This window comes from Drosophila nasuta, chromosome 2R, assembly GCF_023558535.2.
Source record: "Drosophila nasuta strain 15112-1781.00 chromosome 2R, ASM2355853v1, whole genome shotgun sequence".
Lineage (NCBI taxonomy): Eukaryota > Metazoa > Arthropoda > Insecta > Diptera > Drosophilidae > Drosophila > Drosophila nasuta.
This window is the reverse complement of record NC_083456.1, coordinates 11,248,328-11,264,854: the sequence shown is the minus strand read 5'-3', so window position 1 is coordinate 11,264,854 and position 16,527 is coordinate 11,248,328. Positions and strand designations below refer to the sequence as shown.

Here is a 16,527-nt window from a genome sequence, read left to right as displayed (position 1 = left end):
GATAAAATTCCATTGTTACGTTTAATCGAAATACTTGCACGTGTAGCACGCAAAACATAAATGTACGCATTTGATTAACAAAGAGATAAACAATAAATATGGGAAAATTAAATGTTACGGTGTTGCGATACCTGACCAGAGAGGACTTCCGTGTGCTGACAGCCATCGAAATGGGCATGAAGAATCACGAACTGGTGCCCGGTCCACTGGCCGCTGCCATTGCGAACCTCAAGACAGGCGGAGTCCACAAGTTGCTCAAGGAGCTGTGCAAGCACAAACTCTTATCCTACGAGCGAGGCAAGAGATGTAAGTTTACTTCGAAAGACTTAAATTCTCTTGCTAATGTTGAGTACCTATTTTGTAGATGATGGTTATCGCTTGACAAACACAGGCTACGATTATCTTGCACTAAAATCCTTGACGCTGCGTGGATCTGTGAGTTCCTTTGGTAACCAGATCGGCATTGGCAAGGAATCGAACATCTATGTGGTTGCTGACGAGGATGGCACGCCCATTTGCCTTAAATTGCATCGTTTAGGTCGCACTTGCTTCCGCAATGTAAAGTCAAAGCGGGATTATCATGGACGCAGACATAAGGCATCCTGGTTGTATTTGTCGCGCATCTCGGCGACTCGTGAGTTTGCCTACATGTCGGCGCTGTATGATCGTGGCTTTCCCGTGCCCAAGCCCATTGATTTCAATCGCCACTGTGTGCTTATGGATCTAGTCAAAGGCTGGCCAATGTAAGTGAAGTGCAATGCAAAATAATTCACGTTTATATTAATTTGATGTATTTATAGGACACAAGTACATGAGCTGCTGGATGCTCCGCAGGTTTATGATGACCTCATGAATCTCATTGTGCGTCTGGGCAATTCGGGAGTTATTCATGGTGATTTCAATGAATTCAATTTGATGGTCACCGACGAAGGCAAACCTATTCTCATTGATTTCCCACAAATGATGTCCACTTCTCACGAGAATGCTGAATTGTAAGTGAAGATAAAAAAGTCTTTTCTTTTTGTTATATTGTTCAATCGTTTTAGCTTCTTTGAGCGTGACGTGAACTGTGTTCGTGAAATGTTCCGTCGAAAGTTTGGGTACGAAAGCGAGGATTATCCCAAGTTCAGTGACTTGGTTCGTGAGGATGACCTGGACGCTGAGGTACATTGCACTGGCTATGGTTTCACCAAGGAAATGGAGCAAGAGCTGCTACAGGAATACGGCATGGTTGAACTCGACGAACACCCGGATGAGGAGGAAAACGAGGAACAAGCTGGTGATGATGAACCACCAACTTTGGTGCCTGCTGCTGCCGAGATTGACGAGTATCGGAGACAGTTGGAGAATGAAGTCTCGTACAGTGAGACGAAAGTTACACAGAAATCGGATGATGCTATTAGGCGATACATTGAATCGTGTACACAGTATTTGGGCAATCTGAGTATTGGTCCCGAAGTCTCTGATCAGACCTTGGCTGCAGCACCAAAAGACATCGAAACTATCGCCCCAATTGAAGAAGTCAACGAGAAACCCATAGAAGCAGTGCCGACTCTAGCGGAAACAACAACAAAAGCAGTTGAAGATGCGCATTCCATCAGTTCCAATGACTTGGAGACGGATGACATGCCTGAACTGGCCGGTCTCGATCCCAATTCTCGCATGTATCGCCTCAAAATGGTCGAACAGATGCTTAACGATGCGCGCAGTCAGCGTTCCTACTCCACCACAGCCAGCACAATAGCTCCCTCAGTGATCACGGATCGCATACGCCGTAACATGGATATACGGGAGAGGCGCGACCATCGCAAGCGCTGCGTTGCCAAGGGAGAGGCAAGTGCTGTGCATCGTCATCGTAAGGAGAACAAGGATGTGGTCAAGGAATACGCGGGCTGGGATTTTTAATTCATTTTGATTTGTCACTTCGATAAACTTTTATGTATATAATCGTTGATACAAATCTATTAAAATATTTACATTTATGATTTACTAAGGTCGAACTTTTACTTGCAACTGCTAATAATGATTTCGTAATCTTGAAAATAATGGTGAAATAGATACTTACTTGATATAATTTCTTATAGTTCAACAGAAGATTTTTTAAAATTTGCAAGTCAAGTTTGATTAAAACGTTGTTCACGTTGCGCAAGCACGGGACTAAAAGCAAACTAGCTTATAATCACAGAGTCCCCTCGAGATAGATTTATTGGGGAGCGGTAATCACAAAGCAGCACAATTCTTACAAATACAATATCATCTCTATAAGCTTCTCAACGGCAATAAACATTATGCAAATAAAAGACGTGGCCCAATAGAGTCTGATTATCGTCAAAGGAAATCTTAATATAAAAGCAAACGCATCCGGATATACAAGAACACTCGTAAGCAACACCTGTTGATATCAAGTTCAAGAGCCGGCAATAAAACAATACAAAATGTCCAAGCAAGTTGTTAACGAATTCCATGTGGCGCCCGTTTGGCTTACACATGATTATGTCGAACAGAAACTGCGAGTACATCTCAAGGATAAGACTCTACAGCTGCAGGAGCTCCAGATTCAGCCAGCCACAGCCAATGGAGAAAATTATTCAAGTGTGATGACGCGCATAAATGTGAAATACATGGACAAAACTGGGAAGAACACGAAGGATACTTACCTGGTGAAGACTACATTTGCTGACAAGGATCCGACGGCTTATTTGCTGGAGCCCTACGGCATTTATGTCCGTGAAATGGACATGTATGAAGAAGTGCTGCCCAAGATGTCAGATATTCTGAAGCAGAACTTCGGCGATCATTACCAGCAGTTGTTTGCAGGCACAATGAATGTGGATCGAGAGCGTAACTCAATCATATTTCAGGACATGTCCTTGGAAAACTTTTTTGTGGCTGATCGTATAAAGCAATTGGATCGCGAGCACGCCCAATTGGCATTGGAAAAACTGGCCTTATTCCATGCAGCTTCCACGGTGCTTAACCAAAGGCAACCTGGCATATTTGCAGATAAATACGAACGATGCTTCTTCAATAAACACACCCGAGGATATCAGCCCATGATGGAGAATATGATAAAAGCTTTAGAACTATCCCTTAGAGATGATGAGGAACTGTATCCACGCTATGGAGAAAAGCTCAAAAGAGTCGCTGAACATATTATGGAATATTGTGAAAGAGTAATGGAACCGAAGCAGGACGATTTTTTGACATTGTGCCACGGTGATCTTTGGACAGCGAATATGATGTTCCAGAACAACGCGCAAGGAAGACCTGACAATGTGATATTAATAGATTTTCAGTTTAGTGTCTGGAACTCACCGGCCATAGATTTACATTACTTTTTCTGCACATCTTTTCAAGACGATCTTTGCCATACCGAAATGGTTCAATTCTATCATACAAAACTTGTTCAGGCTTTGAAGAATCTCAACTTCAAGGGTTACATACCGAGCCTATTCGAATTTCAGCTACAGTTCCAAGCTCGTGCTTTTTATGGTACGTATCTGATCTTATTTCAATTGATAACCAATTTTGTAATACATTGACTAATTTTTGCAGGTATTTTTGCAGCCTTTGCTTTTCAACCTTGCATGTTGCATGTGGGGAAAGACGAGTTTTCCATACAAAGAGCGATTTGTCCCTCAAAAGAAGCTGAAGCGGTGCGAATTTCTCTTTATAGAACCAAAATCATGCGACAGAAAATTAAGAGGTTTTTTGCCAATTTTTGATTGCTTGGGCTTATTAGATGACATGTAGACTTAATATATTTGGAAATAAAGAAAAAATTGATAGTTTAAATATCTGATGTTCAAATGCATATATAGTATAAAAGGTTCTTAAGGCTGGTCAAGAAAAAAAATGTCAGCAACTTAAAGAAATCTGTCTCTTGAGTCTTATTGAAGCTTTCTTGAGATATCCCAACAAAATATGCGCTATACTTTATAAATTGAGAGTGAGTGTTAGTTATACTTGTCTGACTATCATACAACGTCACAAACAATGAAAATAGAGTCATTTTATTCATTGAAAAGATTCTTACGAAATAGTTGCACAAGGTTAAGTTGTTGAATGTGCAAGGTTTATTAACCGATCTTAAGATTGTTTGATACGTAAAACCTCTAATTTTCTTGCTATCATTTTGTTGGTTTTACTTTTTTCAATTTATTTGTTGTGTGGTGAAATACGTTTATGATCTTGGGAATTTATGTTTTCCATTGATTACTTCTGTAGTACTTATAAAATAATTTTAAATTAATTAATTAATTAAATTTTATTTAATTGTTACATATGTATGTATACGACTCCAATGTATATTTTAATAAATGTTGCTAAAATGTTTTTAATCGCCAAATATAATTATAGAAGATATAAACGCTATTTTTCAAATACTACAACAAATGTAAAGCATTTAGTACAGCTATTTAATCAAATGCCAAATGGTTTAGTGATATAACCTACCCTAAATATACTGAAGCACATGCGTCACCAACTGTACTATATGTACATACTATATGTATGTACATATGTAATACATAGCCATTGGCTATATTATCTCGGCTATTAACGCTGATTAAAAATAAATAAAATTTATAGGGTCGGAGATTTCATTCTGCCTGTTACATACATTTCTTGGACGCTGCCCTATGGGTAGTGGGAATGACAGGAATTGCATGGATTTGGACTACAAGCATTCGCTAAATAACATTTCTGTTCGATCAACAGGGTGTCCGCCTAAAACAGTTAAATATGTACGGAAAATTACACAAAATTAAGCGTCGCACAAAATGAAAGTGTCCGCTATTTAGTGTATTTCCCCCCTAGCTAAACCGATATTTAAATGCATCGATAAGATAAGAGTCTCTTGAGTCCGAAAGAAGCACTTGAGATATAAAACACTTTAAAATATACATTATACTTTATGGCTTGCGGCTGTGTTAGTAATACAGATATTACACATTCGAAACAAGACATAAACAATAACAATAGAGTCTTTTATCTTGCAAAAAATAAAATTAAACTTTTGTTTATGAATTGTTATGAATTATGATTGCTATGAAATATGTTTACACAAGCATTAAGTCGTTAAATATGCCTATATTATTAGCTTACTGGATAAGCAAATGTAATAATATTCGAATAGAAAAATATGTATGTTGTCTACTTAAAAGGAAAACTGATCGTTTTCCTTGCTATCATTTGTTGTTTTTTTTTTTTCCACTGAAGATAGTGTGATACATTTCGTGGTGGACTGGACTAGTGAACTAGTTCAATTGGTTAAATTAATAGTGTAATCTAAATTATATGCCTTATAATTTACTACAATGATGAAATATAAAGGTATATTCTAGAGCTTTTAGACGCTTCCGAGTTGTATTATGTTGTAATCTTTGTCCATGCTGTAGTTGCTTTGCAAACAAAGTGAGACCTTGTTTGGAATATATAATAAAAAAAAATGAGAAAGCTACAGTCAAGTACACGACTGTAAGATACCCGCTACCCATTTTTTCAATAAAAAACAAAACCGTTCAGGAGCAATATTATTAAAATAACCCAACTATATAAAGAACAAAATACGTTTTTATATTAAATTGTCAACAGCAGGTGTTTGCATACAAAATTTTATCTTGAATAAAAACTATTTTGTTTTTTATTTAATCGCATACAAATTCTGAGCTTTGAAATTTCGCATGATACGCTTGAAGGAATAATATCAAAAAAAAATATAGATTTGTAGTCTTTGAGATCGTACAGTTTGGCTGTGTCCGATGATATTTCTGTTTGACACAAAGTTATAATACCCTTCTACCCGATGGGTATCGGGTATAAAAATCTAAGCTTGCACGTTCGAGAACTGTCGACCTCTCGGGATAGATTAATTAATGCACGACGATGACGAGACAGAATTCTAAGTATATTCAAACATCTATATTGATAAATCTAAATAAAATACTTAACTTACAGCCTTATCACAAGCCCGTAACTACATATATAAAAGACATGAAAATGTGAATGCGGCACAAACGTAAAATAGAATTGTAGAAGTTAAGTTGTATCTATAATTCGGGAACTCAGCAATCACACAATGCCTGAGCCAATTGTTAATGAGTTCCATGTGGCACCTATCTTTCTTACTCGGGATTACATCGAACAGAAGCTGCGTGCCTACGTCAAGGATGCAAAACTACAATTGACGGAACTCCAGGTCACACCTGGTACGGCCAATGGAGAGAATTTTGTCAGCGTGATGACACGCATTACTATGAAATACAGGGGCAAGGATCTGGTAAACCAAAAAGCAACCTTTTTAGTGAAGACTACATTCGCTGACAAGGATCCGGTTGCCCATCTGCTGGAGCCATACGGCATTTATGTCCGTGAAATGGACATGTATGAGGAGATTCTACCTAAGTTGTCCGCGATTATCAAGCAAGACTTGCATGATCCTAGAAAGCTGTTTGCAGGCACAATGAATGTGGATCGAGAGCGCACTTCAATCATATTTGAGGACATGTCCTTGGAAAAATATTTTGTGGCAGACCGTATCAAGCAATTGGATCGCGAACACGCTGAAATGACTTTGGAAAAATTGGCCTTATTCCATGCCACTTCCAAGGTGCTCAGTGAAAGACAGCCTGGAATTTTTAAAGACAAATACGAACGGTGCTTTTTCAATAAGCACACCAGAGGCTACCAACCAATGATGGAGAATTTGATAAAAGCTTTGGAAATATCCCTAAGAGATGATGAGGAACTGTATCCACGCTATGGAGAAAAGCTCAAAAGAGTCGCTGAACATATTATGGAATATTGTGAAAGAGTAATGGAACCGAAGAAGGATGATTTCCTGACCTTGTGTCATGGTGATCTTTGGACAACGAATATAATGTTTCACAATAATGATGAAGGAAGACCTGACAATGTGATCTTCATAGATTTTCAGTTTAGTGTCTGGAACTCACCGGCCATAGATCTGCAATACTTTTTCTGGACATCCTTGCAAGAAGATCTTTGCCATACCGAAATGGTTCAATTCTATCATACAAAACTTGTTCATGCTTTGAAGAATCTTAATTTCAAGGGTCATATACCGAGCCTATTCGAATTTCAGCAGCAGTTCCAAGCTCGTTCTTTTTATGGTGCGAAACTAATTTTATCCATTTCAAATGAAATCTTTAATATATATATGTATATATGTTTTTTACTTTGCAGCTATTTTTGCAGGCCTGGCTTTCCTGGCCTGCATGATGCACGTCGGAAAGGAAGAGCTCTCCATACAAAGGGCCATTTCTCCTTTAAAAGAAGATGAAGCTGTACGTGTTTCCTTGTATAAAACCAAAATTATGCGACAGAAAATTAAGAGGTTTTTGCCAATTTTTGATCGCATGGGCTTATTAGATGACATGTAGACTTTATAAATAAATAGAATTGATAGTTTAAATATCTGATGTTCCAATGCATTTATAGGATAAGAGGTTCTTAGGGCTGGTTAAGAAAAAAATGTCAGCAATTTGAAGAATGTGAAACCTTGTTTGGAATAACTAATAAAAAAATCTAGACATGCACGTTCACGTCAAAAGCTTTCGACCCAGATCAATTGAGGCGCGGCGACGACGAGGCAGAATGCAACAAACATCTATATGGGTAATAGAGACGTTAAATCTAAATAAATGACTTATAGACGTGCTTCCATCTGTCGTCTTATCACAGTCTCCTAACTGTAAATAAGATGAGAAAATGTGGAGAAGTAGAAGTTGGGTGATTCCAAGGAAACTGTTTGCAGCCACAGTGAATGTGAATCGCGAACGGGATTCTATCACAAAATGTGAATAAGTAGATTCGATTAATAGCCTCTAATTACTGGAGCTAAAGAATAAAAATTTTAAATTAATAAGAGCAACACAGTTATTGTAAGTGATATAGGCAGACGATCTGATTGGTTCAACAAAATAAAATATAGCTAAAAAGATGCAAAACTGAAAAAGCACTTTGAATAGAAATAGATGAAGACGAAACCGTGAAGTAGGAAAAGAATGTTTGCTTGCTGCTGATTTCTGTTCACCTGGTGTTTGTCTTGTTGAGCTGTTCTCGGCAGCTTCAAGTGGTCGACATAAATCTTCATCCACGTGGACAAAATTTTAATTGTCAGGTTTTTTTCTAAATTGATCAGAAGAGTTCATGGAATGTCCGAAGAAAACGCAATATTATGTTTATATTTTATAAATATAATTAAAATATATAAGTGTTACAGAACTTTGTAATTATAAAACTAAAAATATTTGCTGTAGTTTTTTTTCAGGTGTGTGTAGCACAATTTATGGTTATGGTTAAGCATGTGGCAACTTGAGAAGTTTGTTATATGGTGGCTGCTATCGGTATCTTTAAATCGTTGATCTGGGGTATTTGTGTAGTTTCATGTGATGATGTAATAACGAAATTAAAAGACAATTCATTCAGTCTATATTCTCTCAAAGAATAACCGTAGGAGGAGTCGTGATCAATTTACACATGGTCGCTAATGCTTCGTTTCTCGCTCACACGAAAATGATGATCTTAATCTTATTACTAAACTACTGTTCTTTACAGACTAACTAGATTACGTTAACTGGAGCCGAAAGGAACTTAAGGTTTGTTATTTCGCTTTGCGGCACCTTTGCAACTGTCAGCCAGGCTTGCGGCATCATGTGGTGCAGTATCGATTCGAGGCGATCAACCGGCAAATAGGCGATTGGCTCCGCCGAGTTATTCAGCTTGTCGTTGACCGGCACGCCTGGTATAGGTAGCACCACTGGGATGCAGTCTTTCTCCGGATTCATGGCCAAGGCGCGAGTTGCACTGAGCAGCTCAAAGCTGAGACCCAATCGGAAAACCATCAGCTGCTCGCTGTTATCATTAATGGCCTGCATGATGTAGTGCACCATGTAGGCGGTATTCTGAATGAAATTGGGCATCAAGAGCAGCTCCTTAACGGATTTGCAATTGGTGAGCTGGCTACTGAAGTCTTTATCCACATTAACGTTGATCAGCTCCAAACGCTGCACAGTGCCACCAGCGGCCAGGCCACCCATAATCTCGTTGATGATAAACGAACGATTTCCGTTATTCTCGACTCGCAAGTGACGCAGACGCTTCAGGTTAGGCAGCACCTCTTCGCCAAAGGTGCGCGTTTTCATGCCACGACAGGAGCCCAGTAAAAGGGTCTCCAATTGCCGCAATCCCTTTAGATGGAGCAAGTCCAGTTGGCTCATGTTGTTGACGCCGCGCAAGCTTAGCTCACGTAATTTGGTCAATGACTGCATGGGCGCCAGGGAAACAATGCTTGCCTTCGGCTCGGTCATGCGAATGCGCAGCACTCGCAGCTCCGACATCTTGTCAACGTGGGACAAGTTCAGGCTGCGGCTGGTGCAAGTAGCGCGCAGCTCGACGAGGCGCGACAAACGCCTCAGTATCAGCTGAATAAACTCAGTGTCTGTGGCATCCGTTCGAAGCACACGCAATGATTTCAAGCTACGCAAATCGCCCTCCATGCGCAATTTGGGGTTGTCCATCTTGACGCCCATCATATCCAGTTCACGGGTACGATAGCGTACCATGTCACGCAAGCAGAGCGTCCAGTTGTTCACATGAGTGTCGCGCAACTTGACTGTGCGCCAAACGTTACGATCGCGACCAATCATGGCCCAAGTATTGCACACTTTCGACATGCGCACACGATCCTGTAAGCAAATTTCAAAAGGACTACTGTCATTACTTCTTGTGTGGTCGTCAAACTTACATGGAAGTCCAGTGTCTTCATCACAGCCAACAGCACCTGGCAGTTAATGTTCCCTAAAGACACGGATTGGACAATGCTTTCAATATTATTTTTTCCATTAGAAAAGTGCGTGCCATAAAACTTTTCCAAGTTGACCAAGTTTGATTCACGTCCAATGCTGTAACAATCAAAAATAAAAATAATTGAAAATTTGAAAAACTTATAACTTATAGGCTAACTTTATATACAACTTGTAAGCAAAATAATCTTCTGCTCAATTGAAACTTCAACTTATCTAAACTGATAGCATCGTTTTGCTTTTAAAGTTTTAACTTTTGATTACATCAGCAAGTTGTTAACATTTCATTGGGTCCAACAATTGTTACTTTGTGTTATTCCAAGATCAGCAACTAAACTAATTTGTAAAATCTTCGCTAACCGACACATGTTTTTCAACAATTAAGGAGTAGGTTGTAAATATACAAAGACTGAAACTGAACCGAACTGATCAGAGCAGCAGCAGGATTGCGTTGATGATGATTTTTCCCTTTAGTTCGACACTCAGGACTCACACTTTCAACTGGGCACGCTGAGGCGGTCCATAAACAGCGACAGCCTTGCGACCATTGATGACAACAATTTCCTGTGGTTTCGGTGTGACTTTCATGGGCGAATCGTTGAACAGCTGCTCCGGCGGCAATGCGCAAGGTGTTGTAATCTCCGCAATTTCAGCCAAGCTGCTGCTGCTATTGCCGCTCAGCTCCATTAGCGCTTCTTGGTAGCTGAATGAGTTTTGATAGCTTAAATCATTTGTGCTCAAGTTGTTGGCATTAACATTCTCATCGATAGGTTCCTTTTCCTTCTCTTTCTCCTTATCCTTCTCCTTTTTGTTGGCGTGTGCCGGTGACGATCCGGGCCTAATACAACTCTATATCATGGGATGAAGATAATACTTAAGAATTTGTTGCTTGAAATTGGTAAGAAATGTGTCGCGCTTACCGTGCAAACGTATTTGTCGGTCTTGCCATTCGATGCGCCCATTGCAAAGGCCTGCTTTTTATCCTTGATGCTCGACATACAAACAGCACAGACCATGGTGTTATCCACCAGTTGCTTAGGCGGCAATACGCCACCCTGCTGATGGAACATTTGTGTCTTTGATTCCGCAGCCTTTGACTGCTTTGGCTTTGTGTGTTGATTGCTGCTGACGAAGGGAGAATGTTTCGCAATTGATTGGCAAAATTAATTGATTGAATGCTTACCTGCGCTTGCGAGCAGTGTGGCTGCCTGGGGAGCCGGTGCCACCGCCATCGTTGCTGTTGCTAGCAGCCAAGACGCGCGCATTGCCCTTGACGGCCATAGTCGGGGTCCAGCCCTGTGGCGGGGGACTGGCGCCCTTGGGGGCCTTTGGCTTGGGTATACGCTTGCCAGACACGAGCTCGGCTGGAGGGGTCTGTGGCACTTCCTTGACTACTGCTGGCGTCTTCGGATGGGACTGAGATTGCGATTGCTTCGGTTGAGACTTGAGTTGCTGCTGTTGCTCCTCGCGCAACTGCTTGGCAGCTGCCATCGATTTGCGATGTTCCACCGCCGGCTGAGCGGTGCGCATTGTCTCAAACTCCTCGCCAGCGTTCTGCAGCGCGCGCTGGAAGCAGAAATGATCGATGGTCAGTTCGCCGCTCAGCAGCGGTATAATGTCATCGCGAGATCGCATCTTTTTGCCGGCTGGTGATATGAAGACGACATCGGCACGCTGACGAGACGCCGACTGCGAACTATTGCCGCTGCGCATCACCAGCTCACGCTTCCAACCGTATTTAAAGGGCAGCTTATAATAGTTATCAGTAGACGGCAACTTGTTGGCCGCAATCGAACGACGACGCACGATCGAATTTCCAGTATCGTTCGCAACGTCAGTTGGTGTTGAGAGGCTGTTATCCTTAGTCTTGAGGAGAGCAACATTCTCCTCGTTTACGGGACCAACGCTGCGAGCGCGTGCTTTACGCAGCTCAATATCGATGTCGTTATTGGAGTAGTACATCGATTTGGAGCGCATGCGCATATTCTCATTCACTTGCCCGTTGAAGCTGCGTTTACGCGAGGTGCTATCGTTATTTGTCAAAGAACCATTTAATGTTTCCTCCTGTGTTGGTAACTGGGGATGCAGCAAAGAAACTTCGCCAGCAGCGTCGTTGGCATATTTCTTGCGCTTCTGTCAAAGCCAAGAGAGAGAGTCCGAAGAGTGGGAAAGAAAAAACATAGAAATAGATTAGTTCATGTAATAAGTGGTTAACTAAATCCCTAGTTTCCACCTTGTTAGGCAATTCAGTTTGTGGTTCTGAAGATTCAGATTGTGGCTCTGGTTCAGGCTCTGGAGGATGAGATGGTGTTTCTGGTTGAGGTTTCAGTTCAAATGATGTGGCTGGTGGCTCTTGATGTTGCTCTTCTGCTAGACTATCGACAACGTTAGAGAAACTACTGTTGTCGTTGTGATCGTCCTTGTTATCGACGCTGTTGTTGTCGTTGGTTGGCTTAGGACTTTCGATAGTCGAATTTAACGTATTTGTACTTGAAATTGTTGTTGTGGTTGCTGCTGTTGTGTCTGCTCCTGCTGCGATTGTCGACATCGTCGTCGTCGTTGCTGCTGCTGGGCTCGTTGAGTTCGCTAACGTTTTATTGACTAAATTGGACGACGACGTACTAGAAGCGGAGCAAGAAGAAGACGACGACGAATTCCGCCGCCGCCATCGTCGTTGCCGCCCCAAAGTTTGTGGCGACTCGGACTCTGATGGCGGCTGCGACTGCAGTTCCTCTCTGGGGAATACGCTGAGGCCTGTAGCACAGATGGCTTTTAGATCAGCGGGCAGCTGCTACACATACAATATATATATACATATATACATATACGTGAAAAAAGAACATGGGAGAGAGAGAGAGACACAGAATAGAAATACAAATACAGAAGAATACATGGCAAATGTTTGCAGAAAAAAATAAAGAAGCAGGCACACGCAAGCAAGCCGCGTCATCAAAATCAGATTAATCCAATTAAATGTTTGTGTTATATGGTATTATTAAATAATATAAGTGCGGTGGCAAGAATGCAGTAGTAGAAGTGTTAAAGATGTTTTGAGTGTTAAGTGTAGTTAAAGTAACTGAGGCGCTTTGACAAAAACTTACCGGATCACCATCGGCATCCGAGTTGCTTTCGTTGCTGTTTGTGATTACCATCTTTGGATAGCTGCCAGTGAATCCAGCGAGTGCCATATCCTTTGAATTGCTACGCATCTTTGACTTGGTGCGCTTACGTTTCGATCTGCCGCGAGTTCGAGCACATGAAGCTATTGAGTGGAAGCGAATAGAGTTGATTTTAATTGTTTAATTCGATAATTAATACAAACATTTGAACTTACCATCTGATTTTGTAGAGTCCGATTCACTGGTAAAGTTTAAACGATTATCCTCAAACGAAGTTGAATCATTACTGGACATTTGGCTATCGCTGCCCGCGTCAATTGTGTCACATGGCAAACTCATCATGCTCACCTGAGGAAAAAAAACATGTTTTGCAACATTTAATAATTATTAAAAATTATTGTTTTAAAATTCAAAAATTTTACAAATTGAATTTTCTTTTATCTTTTATCATTTATCAAATAATGTTGTTTTCATTAACAGTTCACAAAAGTTTAAATTTTCATTAAAGGAGCGCTTTTAACTTCTTTTTTTTACATCTATTGATCTATTTCATAGAACGGAGGCAGCGCAATTAGTTTGACGATTAATACCCACCCCAAAAGTAGTAAGAGAATTTTTCCTTGTTAAAATATTTTCAGAAGTCGCTCGTTTAGATAAAAATAACTAATTTAGCCAAATATATGTCTAACAACAATAACACAACTATTTTAATATTCAACAGAATTAAAATAAAATGATTTTGTTAATTTTAACAGTATCTTGTTAAGGGAAGCCGCAATAAAAGTGCATGTAAATTATACACACGCAGATGCGTAAGTTTTTACCCAGCAGACCAAACAGCGAGAACTTGTCACGCAAAAACACTTAAAAGCGTTGTAAAACGGAATTGCCGTTGATGCTTACGATAAAGTAGAAATAAGCAGTGGGTAAGAGAACAACTTTTGACAATCGACAAAAAACAACAGCCATCACTGTTGTACCACTTTATTCGTTCTTTGCTATGCAAATGGTATTTCTTTTTTACCGGACATCATAAACATACAAGCACTCAAACACCAATTTTGGATGAAGTCAAGGTCAAGCTTAGGTAGTGAAATTGCAATCAGCAAAGTTTCCGCGAATCAAATCAAAGCTTTGTCGATTCTTAATTGTGTACGCACAAAATTATAATGAAAATGGTCCTACAAATTGTCAATAATAAAAAAACTATCAAAACTATTTATTTACAGGTTGATGTTTGTTTTTGTTTGGGTTCATACTTCGTTCACATGTAATTTCAAGTCAAGAGTTAATTTTACGCCAAAAATTGTTATTGTTGCCAGTGCAATTCACACTTTCAACATGTGTCTGCATTCTGTCTGTTTGTGTTTGTGTGAGCCGGCTTACCGGCAATTTTCTATGGCTGTCAAAATTTCAACAACTGAACGAGAGTTTTTGTAATTTTTTCGTATGCGCACACGTTTTTTTTTATACATATATGTACATATAATTAACAGCTTGATTATATTTATGTAGGACAAATAATGGGCTAGGAATTATGGTCGGCGGCGCTTTTGCAAATTATGCGTGGTGTCTGTGTGTGCGTATTCACATATGCAAATTTTTCGTATGCGTCTGACGCTACAGCGTCTTTACAATTTTAATTGCACGAGCAAACAATTCACAGTAGACATACAACTTATTTCTTACATATTACATTCAGCGTACACTAACCTTAAATATAGCACACAAAATTCGCACAAATATTCACTTTTCGCAATGAAAACGCGTAACTTTAAAACAAACGCGAAAACCACGCTCTGTACATCTGAGGCGCATCTAATAATGAAAATTCACCGTCCAGTGTGACCGGGAGTAGTGAATTATTGAATATACCACACGTAATGGCAGCAGTCGTAAATGTTATACTCAAAATGGCACGTCACCTGTTTATGTTATGCTGTTCTTAACATTGGGACTGTTAAGCGGCTGTTATTGCAATCGATAACTTATCAAAGCGCAGCCTTTCAAAAATGTGAAACGTTTAAATTTGTCTGCTCTTTGGTGTCAAAATAAAGTATTTATCTTAAAACTCTCTAAGAAGTTCAATGAGTTTTTGACTGCTTAGTTTATGATTTTTATATCGCATTGCATATAAGAATTTGTATGCCCGCTACCCACAGAAGGTAGCATCTCCGACCCCTTACACTACATATGTATATATATACACATGCTCAGCGTCAACATCCGAGACGATATAGCCATGCCTGTCTGTCTGTTCGTATGAACACCTACATATATCTCAGAGACTATAGAAAGAGTGCAAATATAACAAGTGCTGTCAAAAAAAACAGATATCTCTATCTCTCAGATCGAAGTGTTCATACAGACGGACATAGCTATATCATCTCGACTGTTGACTCTGATCAAGAATATATATACTTTATAGGGTCGGATATGCGTGCTTCTGCCTGTTACACACATTTCCTGGAGGCTCAGATTTATAATACCAATCTACCCTATGGGTAGCGGGTATAAAAACTATGATGTACATATGACGGCTATAGTAGAAAAATAGAACTTAGTACTCTTCCCAATACTATGATAGTATTTAAGCAATGCATTTGTGTGTTTAATTCGCAGCTCTGGCTGCAGTGAAGTAAGGAAGATTTATCGGCATAAACATTGCCAAGCTCTGGATACTCAGCAGCAAACGCAGCGGCCTCACCAAAAAACTTTTCAGACATCCTTAAATATGACGGCCGAATGCTCGTAATCCACTTAAAGAGTCTTTGCGAATAGTTTTTCCGATTTATCTGTTTCATCCAGAATCTTATCATACGTAACAATCTCGGTGGCGCTCGCCTGATAGTTGGCAAATTTGCCCGATTATGACGTGATATTTAATATATTTTTAGATAAAGAAAATAATGAAATAAAATTGATAGGTTAAATATAGGCTGAAGTTCAAAAGGATAAGAGCTTCTTAAGACTTCTTAAAAAGAATGGCAGCAAATTGAAGAAATCAGTCTCTTGAGTCTCCCAGAAGTTTACTTGAGATATCTAAGAAAATATACGCTATACTTTATGAATTACGAGTGTGTGTTAGCTATACCGGTCTGACTATCTTACACCGTCAAACGAGACATGAAGAATAACAATAGAATCTTTTACTCATTCAAGAGATTCTTACGAAATATATTTGCACAAGGATTAAGTAGCTAAATGTGCGGGGTTTATTGCCCGATATTAAGTTATTGGCTAGGCAAACAATACAAATTTAATAATATTTGAATAAATAAAACTGTTGTTTACTTAAACGTAAAACTTATCGTTTTCTTTTTTTTTGCTATTATTTTGTTAGTAACTCTTTTAGTATTTTCTTTATTGTGTGGTGAAATACATACATTTATGATCTCGGGAATTTGTGTTGTACATTGATAACTTCGGTAGTACTTACATATGTAATAATACTAGTCGAATTGTTACATATACGACTGTAATGTATATTTCAATAAATTTTTCTCTAACCAAATTTTTATTCGCCGAATAATAGAAGATATAGTCGTGAATTCTCAAATACTTCAATAAATGTAAAGCAT

At 39.5% G+C, this 16,527-nt stretch overlaps 4 protein-coding genes across 7 annotated transcripts; 3 read left to right on the top strand and 1 right to left on the bottom strand.

Annotated features, from left to right (window-relative positions):
- The first annotated feature begins 2 nt into the window (after positions 1-2).
- LOC132787797 (uncharacterized) lies at positions 3-1,993 on the top strand. The gene is made up of 4 exons (XM_060795096.1): positions 3-306; positions 365-743; positions 801-992; positions 1,047-1,993. The coding sequence occupies exons 1-4, from the start codon at positions 99-101 to the stop codon at positions 1,903-1,905; spliced, it is 1,638 nt and encodes a 545-aa protein (XP_060651079.1). The 5' UTR covers positions 3-98; the 3' UTR covers positions 1,906-1,993.
- A 101-nt stretch (positions 1,994-2,094) lies between these two features.
- LOC132787799 (uncharacterized) lies at positions 2,095-4,152 on the top strand. The gene is made up of 2 exons (XM_060795098.1): positions 2,095-3,492; positions 3,556-4,152. The coding sequence occupies exons 1-2, from the start codon at positions 2,436-2,438 to the stop codon at positions 3,723-3,725; spliced, it is 1,227 nt and encodes a 408-aa protein (XP_060651081.1). The 5' UTR covers positions 2,095-2,435; the 3' UTR covers positions 3,726-4,152.
- Positions 4,153-6,003: 1,851 nt separating this feature from the next.
- LOC132784939 (uncharacterized) lies at positions 6,004-7,611 on the top strand. Its single transcript, XM_060790865.1, has 2 exons — positions 6,004-7,133; positions 7,207-7,611. Exons 1-2 carry the CDS (start codon positions 6,080-6,082, stop codon positions 7,401-7,403), a joined length of 1,251 nt encoding a protein of 416 aa, XP_060646848.1. The 5' UTR covers positions 6,004-6,079; the 3' UTR covers positions 7,404-7,611.
- Positions 7,612-8,217: 606 nt separating this feature from the next.
- On the bottom strand, positions 8,218-14,799 carry LOC132784938 (serine-rich adhesin for platelets). 4 transcript variants are annotated; one of them, XM_060790861.1, is made up of 9 exons: positions 14,660-14,799; positions 13,162-13,294; positions 12,929-13,089; positions 12,061-12,618; positions 11,011-11,960; positions 10,748-10,952; positions 10,321-10,676; positions 9,770-9,926; positions 8,218-9,710 (listed from the first exon to the last, which is right to left on the bottom strand). In XM_060790861.1, the coding sequence occupies exons 2-9, from the start codon at positions 13,286-13,288 to the stop codon at positions 8,586-8,588; spliced, it is 3,639 nt and encodes a 1,212-aa protein (XP_060646844.1). In that variant the 5' UTR covers positions 13,289-13,294; positions 14,660-14,799; the 3' UTR covers positions 8,218-8,585. The 4 variants fall into 4 exon arrangements, with proteins under 4 accessions (XP_060646844.1, XP_060646846.1, XP_060646845.1 ...); XM_060790863.1 differs by having other exon boundaries at positions 12,061-12,615; XM_060790862.1 differs by having other exon boundaries at positions 8,220-9,710; positions 10,748-10,949.
- Between the last annotated feature and the right edge of the window lie 1,728 nt (positions 14,800-16,527).